The sequence below is a fragment of the Hippichthys cyanospilos genome, chromosome 10 (assembly GCF_059441005.1).
Source record: "Hippichthys cyanospilos isolate Australia breed blue-spotted pipefish chromosome 10, RoL_Hcya_1.0, whole genome shotgun sequence".
Taxonomy (NCBI): Eukaryota; Metazoa; Chordata; class Actinopteri; order Syngnathiformes; family Syngnathidae; genus Hippichthys; species Hippichthys cyanospilos.
In genome coordinates this window covers 19,495,131-19,507,500 of record NC_142378.1, presented here as the reverse complement: position 1 = coordinate 19,507,500, position 12,370 = coordinate 19,495,131, and the positions used below count along the sequence as shown (strand labels likewise).

The 12,370-nt window shown below is 41.0% G+C and overlaps 2 protein-coding genes across 6 annotated transcripts in view; both read left to right on the top strand.

Moving 5' to 3' along the window:
• The window catches only part of LOC148417473 (serum amyloid P-component-like), a 3,038-nt gene extending 593 nt beyond the window's left edge, over positions 1–2,445 (top strand). The window contains exons 2-7 of one of the 2 annotated variants that reach the window (XM_088426564.1): positions 272–501; positions 614–751; positions 832–944; positions 1,057–1,206; positions 1,286–1,388; positions 1,608–2,445. In XM_088426564.1, the coding sequence (XP_088282690.1) occupies positions 884–944; positions 1,057–1,206; positions 1,286–1,388; positions 1,608–2,091 (798 nt within the window). In that variant the 5' untranslated portion in view covers positions 272–501; positions 614–751; positions 832–883 and the 3' untranslated portion in view covers positions 2,092–2,445. Of the gene's footprint in view, positions 1–271; positions 502–613; positions 752–831; positions 945–1,056; positions 1,207–1,285; positions 1,389–1,586 lie in introns of both variants that reach the window. The other variant, XM_088426563.1, reaches the window with a different exon arrangement.
• Positions 2,446–2,599: 154 nt separating this feature from the next.
• On the top strand, positions 2,600–11,763 carry LOC148417472 (C-reactive protein-like). 4 transcript variants are annotated; one of them, XM_088426561.1, is made up of 7 exons: positions 2,600–2,926; positions 3,631–3,729; positions 7,620–7,765; positions 7,851–7,963; positions 8,102–8,253; positions 8,338–8,440; positions 9,338–11,761. In XM_088426561.1, the coding sequence occupies exons 2-7, from the start codon at positions 3,675–3,677 to the stop codon at positions 9,840–9,842; spliced, it is 1,074 nt and encodes a 357-aa protein (XP_088282687.1). In that variant the 5' UTR covers positions 2,600–2,926; positions 3,631–3,674; the 3' UTR covers positions 9,843–11,761. The 4 variants fall into 4 exon arrangements, with proteins under 4 accessions (XP_088282687.1, XP_088282686.1, XP_088282685.1 ...); XM_088426560.1 differs by having other exon boundaries at positions 3,626–3,729; XM_088426559.1 differs by having other exon boundaries at positions 2,600–3,522; positions 3,626–3,729.
• The last annotated feature ends 607 nt before the right edge of the window (positions 11,764–12,370 follow it).

The window sequence follows — 12,370 nt, the reverse complement described above, 5'->3', positions numbered from 1 at the left end:
ATTCTTATTCTTATTCTTATTCTTATTCTTATTCTTATTCTTATTCTTATTCTTATTCTTATTCTTATTCTTATTCTTATTCTTATTCTTATTCTTATTCTTATTCTTATTCTTGCTGTTATTATTATTATTGTTGTTGTTGTTTTTAGTTCAATAAATGTGGAATTGTGAAATTTCTCTGATCCATTTCATGGCGAATGAAAGGTTGAGCGGTTAGTGGTGTTTTACAAGTTATCTTGGTGATTCCCCCCCCCCCCTTATGTCATTCCAGATGCACTGGCGCTTGTGGGAGTGTAGTTTGTGGGGTATTTAAGCATCAGATCTTCCTGTGCGGCGCTCATGCGTTCCAGGGCAGGAGCAGGCCCTTTCTACGATTCTTCGGCAGGTCAACTGAAAACGTCTGCTGACTTGGTCCCGAAATCCGTGACACCTACAGAGCAAAGACCAGAGGCTTCAAGATGAGAGTGGCTCTCCTTATATTCTCTGTCCTTCTGAGCCGGAGTGAGATTAAGATTCATTTATTTTCACAGGTTTATTTTTTGGCCATTTTGGTCTTTTGGTCAAGTGTACTTGCTTTGTTCAAGTCTGTTGTTGTGTGTCATTTTATTTCCAGGCTGCTGTGAGTGTCCCAAAGGTTGGCAGAAATATGAGGACAATTGTTACTACATCTCTGAAGACATGGAAGGAGGCCAACGACTACTGTTGGTCCCGTAACAGCCACCTGACGAGCATTCTGGACAACGAGGAGAAGGTCACATGAGTTCACCTCTACCTCCCCCACTTCTTCCACATCTCACACGATAATGAGCTCCATATATTGATTCCTTGCAGAAATGTCTGAAGACAAGAATGAGCTTGGACAAGGCCTGGCTGGGCCTGACGGATGAGGACAAAGAGGGGGAGTGGAAGTGGACCGATGGAAGTCTTTTCAATCAATCCAACACGTATGTGTAGACCAATGGAATGGCTCAGATCCTTACTGGTCATTTGTTGCTAGGTGGATTTCATATGTAAGAAAATGAACAGTTAATTCGCAGAAGCTCTGTTTATTTGTAGGTACTGGGGAGATGAGCAGCCCAACGATTATGCCGCCGGCAAGTTTGGTGCACACTGTTGCCATGGTGCTCCACAAAGAGGGTCGCTGGTATGACTACCACTGCAACGTCACCAAGGAGAGCTACATCTGCAAAAAAAGACATGGGATCGGTGTGTCAAAGGCCAAAAAGAAAAGTCTTCTCATTCTACTGCTTTAGTAATTTTTTAATTGCCCTTGACATGTTTGTAGATCTTGCTGGCAAAGTTTTTGTCTTCCTGGGGGCAACAACCCAAGATCATGTGAAACTGAACACTCCTCAAGCATCCTTCTCAGCATTGACCATCTGTTTGAGGTAACCAGGTTATTGCCTGGTAGAACCTTCTGCTTACTCTAGGACGCAAATGCGATTACATATTATACTTGAATAAAAGTACAGATTCTAATGTAACATTCATGCTTGAATGTACTATTTTAACTAGAAAATATTAGTTTTGATAGTGTCAAAACCAAATGAGGGTTAATTTCTCACTTAGATTTTTTTTTTTTTAAGATTCTTCACATCTCTCAGCAGATTCTACTCCCTCTTCTCTCTGGCTACACCATTGAATTACAATGCCTTTGTGATCTGGAACAATCAGGCAGGCAACGAATTGACCATTGAAGTTCTGGACAAGGTCACGATTTTCTCGTCCCTGATTCTTACTCCAAACAAGTGGCACTCTGTGTGCGTCACCTGGAGCTCTGCAAGTGGCGTGGCTGAAGTGTGGCTGGACGGGCGACCCCCCATCAAGAAATTTGTCCGCTCAGGGAAGATCAGCGGCAAGCCCAGCATCATCCTGGGCCAAGAGCAGGACACTTACGGGGGAGGCTTCAATCAGGGTGATTCCTTCATCGGCAAGACCTCACAACTTCACATGTGGGACTATGTTCTCTCTCCAGAGCACATCAGAAAGTACCAGTCTGCCTCAAACATCATGCCTGGCAATGTGCTCAACTGGGGACGCCTCAACTACGAAATTTTTGGCAGGGTTTTGGTGAAAGAAGAGGCCCTGTAGACTCTCCAGTTAAGTTTTTGAATGATTGAAAGACTTCAAGATCTCAAATGACGTTTTTGTTTAACAGATGTGCATCCATGCAGTGGTCACGTGAACTTTCAGTGGACTCCAAAAATGTTTTTTCGTTTTTTTTTTTTTTTACTACATTAGTTACATTTGCCGCCAGTAGGTAGCATGATTTTGCAGAGCGACATTTACTTTACAGTATTTAGTTTAACAATGTAGCAAGATATTGAATCGAATGAAGCATTATAAGTTCATGTTAAATGTCTTTTTTTTTCTTCACTTATTTATCCAATGTCATGTCAAATTAACTTGTTTCTCCATTTTGCTTCAAATAAAGCAGCGTCACAAGTTTGTGTCTTCCTCCCCTTGTATTATTATGAAAGCATAAAGTACAGTACTGAATGGTGTAATTCATTTTGGCACTCCGCCGTACAGTACTGTATTTATGGCTGAATTTACACCGCATCCATTCCAATCATTAAATCTCAAAATAAAATCCATTTTACGGTAACGCTTTTTAATTATATTACATCACAAAATAAAATTTAAAAAAACACCTGAAAGCTTTTAATTTGGAAATTTATGTCCCTGCATTTTTCCAGAACTACTTGGCATAGCTGTTCCAAATTTCTGAAAACTGCCCATCGAAGTAAAAAGTCACCTCTCAACAAAATCGCTTTCTGCTGTCAGTAGTTGCAATGCGGCATAACAGCCGTTAGATAGCAGCAACCTTTAATTTAATTTGGCGACAGGTGCAAGCACCAGCGTAACAAAGCCGGAAACAGCCGAGGCAAGCGCAGCCCCTGAGAAAAACGTTTAAATGTTGGAGGTTCGTTCCCCAGCAATATGAAAGGCGTTGAACTTGTTTCGTTAACGATGAAGATGATGATGATTATTATTATTTTAAAAAAGAATGTGGATTTTTTTTTCTGTCTTTAATACATTACTGAGGATTTGGTGACCGGTATTGGCAGACGATCAAAGTCAGCCGACGGGTGCAAAAAAACGCATAGTAATCGCTATAACGATAAGACAACCAGCAATGAAATGTTACAAATACGCCCTGGAAAGAATTGCATATTTTAGTTTCAGCTAACTTGTAGTGTCTGCGTTTTTATTTGTGTAAATCTGGTCCCTAGTTTCCAACAACTTGCTCTACAGCAACAAGTTGTCGAGCCTCGTTATATTATTAATGTTGCTCGATTTGTTGAAAAAAAAAATGGAATTGTGAAATGTCTCTCATCCCCTTTGTGACGAATAAAACGTGAACTATGTTGTCGGCAGTATCTCTGATGCGTTTTTGTTGTTGTTTTTTACTTTAAATGTTTTTAATTTACTCTTATACATACTAAAAAAAACCGCACTCTTGTCCTTTGTCCTTTAACTTAAACATCTACGCTTCTGTTGCGACGTTCTTTCGTTCCGGTAAGAATTGGAGCAAAAGTATTCACAAATGCGTTTTTCAATCCACAAATGTGTCAAATTCTGACCCCTTAGGTATCGGTCTTTGCTACAATTCTATGTCAAGTTAAGCGTCTGACAGTCAGAGGTGACCTGCAGTGGATAGAGGCTTCACGATGATTAATAAAACCAAAGAGATTCTCCTTGTCTTCAGCGTCCTTCTCAGTCTTGGTGAGTTTAAGATTTATTTAAATATAATCTTGGAACCTCTTAACTATGCATTGGTTCATCAGTCATTGGTGTGTTTTGAACATTAGCTTATTTACTGACTTTAAAATGTGATGTTTAATTCTGTATATTGCCCTATTTGACGCGTCTGTAAGAAGTGCGAACGCCTGTTTGATTCTTTTGTTTCTGCGTCGGAACTGACTTGACGTGAATATTTTAGTTTTCCAGCTCTATTTGAGTGTTTGAAAATCGTTCGATTTGGCTTTGTGGCAGGTTAGAATCCCCTCGCCAGTTAACAAAAGTTAACATTGAAGTCCGTGTATCTTACGTTCATTCAATTTTTATTTCACGAGCAAAAATCCAAAAACGAAATTGGGCCCGTACTTTTTTTTTCTATTTAAAAAACAAAATTAGGATAACCGTTTTGGCACTTTTTTTTTTTTTTTAAATAACACCAAACTATAGGAGTTTTCTGAAAAGGGCTCGAATGTAATATATCGGTCGATTTGACTTTGTGGTAGGTTAGAATCACCTCGCAAAATTTAAAGTTTAAAAAAAAAGTCTTAAAAGTTAATTAAATTCCATTACGTTACCTTACGTTCATTCAATTTTTATTCCATAAACCAAAATGAATTTAGGCCCGTATTTTATTAATTTTTATTTTTAAAACAAAAATAGGATAACCGTTTTGGCTTTTTTTTTTTTTTTTTTTTTTTAATAACACCATGTGGTCGAGTCCGTCTCAACGTGAAAAGGCAAGTCAAGATAGCTTGCCCCTTAATTTCTTTCATTCTCTGCATGATGACCTTCAAAATAAAAGTCTACCGCTTGGCTGACATGAACGTGTACGCTTTGGATTATAAATGATATTAGAGTCTTTTTAAATTAGCTGTTCCTGTTACGCCCCTACAGGGCGATTCCACCGCATACACCATGCTCCGCTTGTGCAACCGCAATGACAGACACATACCCGCGCCCACTGCTTGCGTCTGCTATACACCTCTCAGCATCACACATTTCCTAACATTCCTTGGTAAGTCAAACTATGCATGCATCAACTCAGTTTGTGTTTAAATTTGCTAGGAACACATCATTGCATAAGCCTAAAAAGGGCATCTTGGGTCTCCGAGGTGACTGCACAGGTCTATTCTCCAGGTGACTCCGCACGGGTCTCATTCAGCGTGAAGCCGTGAATGCCGTGCTAAAACAGCTCATGGTCAATTTTTTTAAATTGTATTTCAGCGCGAGTCTAGCACTTTCCCCTCCTCTCTTGCGCACAAGTGAATCAAACGCCCTAACACATTAATTCAAAACAGGAAACAAATGTTAATAAATGAAAACACAATACATACTAAATATGTTAAACCTGCTTCATTTACAATGGGTACGTACAAACAATGTTCGTTTTTGAAAAGAATTCATTGAATCGCGACCCAAACAGTAGTCTATATTTGTACACGCGTTAGTGCCAATTAACAGGAGGAAAGCATTTGCTCCTTTTGTCTTGATGGCTCTGGCACAGATGAGCAGAAGCTTGCACTCGCTTTTGGCTTCATTCAATCAATCAGCAAAAGAGGACACAATTTTGCTTTTGTAATCGGATGTGGACCGCTGTGGCAAGATGAAGCAACACACGATGCTTTTCTAGTATACGTCTTTACTCTTCACTTGTCAACAGAAAAACTGTACATTTGTCCAAAGCATCAAAAAGTCACTAGGTCCTAGTGCCCACCTCCAGCCATTTCCCCCAAACACCCAGAATGGCATAACGAAAACCCCACAGGGTATTCACTAGTCTGACACCTTGAGTACACAGTCTAGTCCTGGGCGGTGTATGTGACACCAGGGGACCCAGGTGCGACAGGAGTAAGGGTCAGACATTCAGCGTGAAAACCATATGAGGTGGCGCTGCAAAATAGATTTTTTGAGGTTCCGCCGGAGCCAGAGCGGCAGCGCTGACCTGGATGCTGGCAGGCATGATGGGTTTCTGAGAGTCCAGCCTGTGCCTGGGCCAGAACCTGCTGCGGCACCACCACCAGCTGACCCGCTCCGATGTATACAAAGACCATACCTGCGGGGATGGTGAATCCGAGGGGCAGCTGGATGATGCTGGCTTGAGGCCTACTGCTGAGGCCGGACGGACATCAGCGGTGGATGAGGCCGCCCAGCTGGACGATCTGGTTGACGGCCTGGGACTCCGGAACTGGACTGCACCGGCCGTCCTCACCAGCGCATGTACCAGCCTGTTGCTGGCTGGCTTGAGCCTGGGGGTACCGAGGGACTGGGCGACGGGCGAGAGGACCCCTGGCGGGGAGCTGGCCGGGACCACAGAATACCAGAAGCAGGCTGACCTGGTACCAGCCTGTTGCATTACCCGACGTGTAGCAGGCTCGTCGAGGGATGCCATGACCATGTGGGACATGTGCGGTTATTCCTCGTAGGTGGAACAGCGCCTCAATAAGCTGAAATCACGCGGCCGGATCGCTCTGCCAGAACTCAGGCACTTTCGCCGTCACGACGGCTGCTGTTTGCAAGTGTTGGGTCGATGTGGCCGAGGAAGACATCTCTTCTGGGGTCACCAATGTGGCAAGGCAAGACGACATCTTCAACAGCTTGCTGAAACATTCTAACGTCCAGGGTCACCAATGTGGCAAGACAGAGAAACCACACGTTGCTGTGCTAGTGTACGTCTTTACTCTTCACAAAACTGTACAACATTGTCTAAAGCATTAAAGATACCAGATTTTTCAAGCCGGCGGACCATGGCGGAGCGGAGCGTAGCACGGTGGATGCTGTGGAAGTGCTCTCGGCGCAACGTCAGAGCGTGGCGGACGTAGTGCAATCGCCCTGTAGCCGTAGTCAGGGGGACACGGTAGGACATGCCATTGAACCATCGGACCCCGCAGAAAATAAGCAGCGAGGAGGTTTAGCAATCAGCCCTCACTATCATTTTTAAATATGACTCTTACATGGATGTCTCCAACTCCATTTTCCACCTAAACTTGTTTTCTGCTGCTACACATGCGCGCTTCGTCCTTCGCTCTCTCTCACTCCATACTAATACATTATTCGTGCAGTAGAAAGTTGATTTCAATCTTAGAATGAATTCAAATTAGCATACTCATGTAAAATAACAGACAGCTCATGAACGTGAAGTGCCACCGCTCATTTTCCAAATGCCTAGGTTGAACAAAAATACACGCAACTGGCTTGACTTTTGTGTTTTGGAATGGAGGCTGGCTTGACAGCACTATTTATTGCCTTGTTGAGAGCATCCTCTAATTGTGTCGAAAATATCCACTCTGGACGTTTGAGGAAAAATCATCTCACGCTCCTTGCAGAACACCCTCGGTGTACATCGAAAACATAGGTGTAAACGCCCGCATGCAAGAGATTAAAATAAACAATTTCTATTACATTTGTATGGGGTTCGGTGGACACATCTCACTCAACCTGCTTATGTTTGCACTACCGCTAGGGACGGTAAAATTCCATTTCATTGTCCTATTTTCATGAAGAAGCTTTTATTTTGTATTCAATGCCCAAAAATACATTTATAGTCAAAGTACAGTAATACTTTCCATGGACCACTCAGTAGTGACCTCTCAAAAGATTTGTGACTGGACCCCGTCAGACAACATGACTTAACTCATTCAATCCCTAAGTCATATTTTTATGCTCTTTATAAGATTCCAGACATTCAATAAAAGGTTTTTATATTTCTCTCAAGTGTTTACCCAAAGCGGCTGGTACTTGATTGATTTAGGGTACCAACATATGTGTTTGGGATTGAATGAACATTTCTCAGCCCCCTTGGTCCCCCATACTAAAGGTTTGAGTGAACCTGCTTTGTTCAAGTCTGTTGCTGCAGTTTTGTGTCATTTTCTTTCCAGGCCAGTGCGAGTGTCCCAAAGACTGGCAGGAACACGAGGACAATTGTTACTACATCTCCAAAGACACCAAGACATGGAAGGAGGCCAACGACTACTGTTGGTCACGTAACAGCCACCTGACGAGCATTCTGGACAACGAGGAGGAGGTCACACGAGCTCACCTCTACCTCTCCCACTTCTTCCACATCTCACACGATAATGAGCTCCATATACTGTATTGATTCCTTGCAGGAATGGCTGAAGACAAGAATGAGCTTGGACAGGGCCTGGCTGGGCCTGACGGATGAGGACAAAGAGGGGGAGTGGAAGTGGACCGACGGAAGTCTTTTCAATCAATCCAAAGCGTAAGTGGCAGCTCTCAGCTCTAAGAAAATGTAGACCAACGGAATGGCTCAGCGGTCACAACTGTTCACTTGTTGCGAGGTAGATTTCATAAGTGCAAAAACAAGCAACCATTTGGCAGGAGCTCTGTTTATTTGCAGGTACTGGGGACACGGACAGCCCAACAACTCTGCCGCTGGCAGGTTTGGTGCACACTGTGTTGCCATGGTGCTCCTAAAAGAGGGTCGCTGGTATGACTACCACTGTAACGTCACCAAGGAGAGCTACATCTGCAAAAAAAAACATGGGATTGGTGTGCTACTATCACAGGCTAAAAAGAAGTCTTTTCATCCTTCTGCCTCCGGTAATTTTTTAATTGTCCTTGACGTGTTTGCAGATCTTGCCGACAAATGCTTTGTCTTCTCGGGGCCAACTGACCAAGATCACGTGAAAGTGAAGACTAATCAAACATCTTTCACTGCATTGACAGTCTGTTTGAGGTAACCAGGTTGTCGCCAGTGGCACCTTACACATTGTACATTGAATAAAAGTACATTCTTCTATAAAACCCATGCTACAAAGTACTCTTAAATGAAGTACAAACTCGGAAATATACAATGGTAAAACTGAAATGTTATTGAAAATTAAAAAATGTGAAATGTTACTGTAAATTCAAATATGTAAAATAGTCGTTTTGATAAATGTATTAGTTTCTATCATTTTCAATTGAAATGGAGAAATGAGAGAAATGAATTATATCAATGCACCTCCCCACACCAAGTGCTGACTATAAATAACATTATTATTGATAAAAATTGTATACCTACACCTATATTCTTTTTACCATTGAGAAGATTTTTTTTACAGCGTTTATATGGGTTACAGCTTAGTCTAAAACACATTTCCATTAAAGTGCAGGAAAAAAAAAACTTTTCCTGGGTCATACAGCCCCCCCCCCCCCTTCTATGTAATAAAAACACACTGTTGGTCGTTAAGAACACATTTATTTACAAGTTTATGAAATGTATAATTTATTCCTTTTTAATGAAAAACGGTGTAAATCTTACATATTGTCCCTTTAAGAAGTAAGGGGTTAACTCTCAGTGCCAAGCTAGAGGGCCAGCCCATTTCAAGCATTCTGACACGGCTGACAGAATTTTGAATTGTATACATTGGTGGTATCGAATTCCATTCTTTACCTAGAAAAAGTAAGATTCTACCTTTTCTTCTTGAGTGATCACTGTTCAAAAATAGGTCATCTAACAGCCATTCGATAAAACAAAAACACTGAAAATGTTTTTGATGGCAAAATAACGTATTGCATTACAACAGTGTTCTATTGGCATAAGGCCAAATTCTCGTCCATGCCATTGAAAGACTTTTTTTTTTTTTTTAAGATTCTTCACACCTCTCAGCAGATTCTACTCACTCATCTCTCTGGCTACACCAGCGAATTACAATGCTTTCGTGATCTGGAACAAAATGGCAGGCAACGAATTGACTATCGAAGTTCTGGACAAGGTCACGATTTTCTCGTCAGTGACTCTTGAGCCAAACTACTGGCACATCCTGTGCGTCACCTGGAGCTCTGCAAGTGGCGTGGCTGAAGTGTGGCTAGACGGGCGACCCCCAATCAAGAAATTTGTCCACTCAGAGAAGATCAGCAGCAAGCCCAGCATCATCCTGGGCCAAGAGCAGGACACTTACGGGGGAGGCTTCCATCAGGGTGATTCCTTCATCGGCAAGACCTCACAACTTCATATGTGGGACTATGTTCTCTCTCCAGAGCACATCACAAAGTACCAATCTGGCTCAATCACCATGCCTGGCAACGTGCTCAACTGGGGAGCCCTCAACTACAAAATCATTGGCAGGGTTTTGGAGAAAGAAGTAGCCCTTTAGATTCTACAGGTAACTACTGACGTAATCCTTTCATTTCTCTTAAGTGCTAAAGTAAACCTTAAAGTCCTAAAGTAGTCCTTTGCTTCGGTACTTAATACCCAGGATTTTTTTTTACTAGCCTGGCCTTAGTATCGCCCAACTTGGGCTGACTTTGGAAGGCTCATAACACCGTCAAACATAAATAAAATTAACAAAAGTTAAAGAAGCAAAACAATTTATGCAAACTCCAAATTCACAAACACACGTTACTCACATAAATGTAAATGAATAAAAATACTGTCTCTACTAAACAATATGTTAAATTGTAGAGATGAACAGACTGACTAATGTTTTCCTCATCCTAGCTGCTCACTTGAATTTTTTTTTCATACCTTTGTCATCAATCAATCAATCAAATTTTATTTATATAGCCCTAAGTCTCAAAGGGCTTCACAGATAAAAAGAGGTCATACAGAGAAGGTACACAACAGCAACCCCTGTCAAAGCTCCCAGAAGGGGAAGGAAAAACTCAAAAACCCCAATTTGGGGAAAATCGGAAACCTCCAGAAGGGACCACAGGTGGGAGGAGCCCATGCTGGCGCCTATCTCAGCGGCACCCTGATCTGGTTGCCAGCCAATCGCAGGGCACACAGACGAACGACCAATCACGCACCCAATCACACCTAAGGACAATTTAGTATGTCCAATTCACCTACCATGTGAGGCGACCACTGTGAGGCGGAATATTAATATTAATTTAGGCAGTTTTTCACATATTTGGGTATTATAAAATGACAATGTACCTTGTACTTTTTTTTTTAATTGTTTAATCTTACTTTATACTATAAACATACTATTCTTGTGGAAAAAGGCATGCTCCTTACAAAATAAATATAAAAAATAAAATTCACGGTCTCCCTTTGTTATTCTGTCTTGCAAAGATGACTTGATAGTACGATGGTTCTTTGCGATATCATTCACACATGATTTTTCAGGAGCAGTGTTTTTCCTTAAATCTAAAAGTGACACAGTATTTGCAACATCGCAGACACTGCAGCGTATGGCAATGTCAAATGCATTAGATCAGACAATGGTACAAAATAGAGCAGCAATGCCTTTCAGTCACTTTTGAGGGATAAAGGCAGACATGAGACATCTCTAAATGTGCCTGTATTGGTATGTTAACATTCTGATCGAAGACCCACATTTTTGAAAAATCTGGCTTTCTTCCAGTCATCATGAAATATGAGTCCTGTCACTGTAGCATCTGTTATGAATATAAGCAGCATTTTGAGCAGCATAAGGCCAAAAGACTTTTGGTAAACCTTTTTCCAATAAGAAGCAGCTTCCAATGAAGGTGTGTCAGGAAAAGAAACCTGGAAAACATGCAGGACAGCGGCCCTCCAGGACCGACTTTGGACACCCCTGGTTTAAGGGGGATGTTCCATCTTGCTTTTTTTTTGTGTGTGTGTTTGTGAAATTCAGAATTGAATTCAGAGAAACATACAGGATCCCATTTGGCCTTATCACCTGCAGACACTGCAATGTAATTTTTAAAGACACAAAACACTACTGGGGACAGGGAAAAAGAGGAGAGCTCCTTGGATTCATTTCAGACTTCAGTCCAAGAAGATGCCGCAGCGATTGCCTTTTTTTGGAACTTGAAAAAATGTGCTTTTGACTCATGTTTTCCTATTGTTTTGGAGTGGGTATCTCAATTTTAAAACACAATGTGTGCACAGACCATAGCAGCTAACATCTGTATTAGAAAAAGGTGTTTGTAGCGGACCATTGTAAAATGGCAATTAAATACGTTTAGTAAAAATAACTTTGTATGTAGTTATCTTTTACAGAGTTCAAAACAACATAAAAGGAAATTTACAAATATAATGAAACAATTGTTTTAACACAAAAACCCATCAAGTCCTAGCCTTGTTCTCTATGACATCATACTGAATACTAGTTATCAGTAAGATCATAAGTTGTTCAAGACTCACTCCAGAGCAGCAAACATTTTTGAAACACTGCAACTGTCATTAATATATAATGTAAATAATATAAGACCAAGTACAGAGCCTTGAGGGATCCTATGTGGTATCTTCAGCTGAACTGATTTTTTGTTATTACAGTAAATTGCACATACTGATTTCTATCATCCAGGTAACTTGTTATCCATTTATATGCCAGTCCTTGTATTTTTTTTCCATTCACATAGTATGATCTATAGTAACAAATGTTTTCTTTAAATCTATGAAAATCAAAATTGGGAATTACTTCTTCTTAGTCGCAATTTCCGACAAAATCTCCAATACTGCCATAAAAGTGGACTCGATCTTTTCGGAACCATTCACTTACATGATACTTCTTGAAAGTGAATTTATCAATGAAATTATTAAGTGTGTGTATGTCAATATATTTTTTCTAGATTGTTTTTGCCAGTTGTGGTTATATTTATTTTGTTCTCCACTTTTACATTTTAGAATGACTTATTACAACAGTCAGATGACATTTTATTTTTTCTAACGCTTTACAACATTTAATTATTCTAT

Excerpts from the sequence above, each read along its gene's own strand:
- LOC148417472 (XM_088426558.1), top strand. The coding sequence starts at position 4,660 with ATGCTCCGCTTGTGCAACCGCAATGACAGACACATACCCGCGCCCACT. Across the intron at positions 7,964-8,101 it reads CTTTTCAATCAATCCAAAGC|GTACTGGGGACACGGACAGC; the intron begins GTAAGTGGCAGC and ends GTTTATTTGCAG. Across the intron at positions 8,441-9,337 it reads GCATTGACAGTCTGTTTGAG|ATTCTTCACACCTCTCAGCA; the intron begins GTAACCAGGTTG and ends TTTTTTTTTAAG.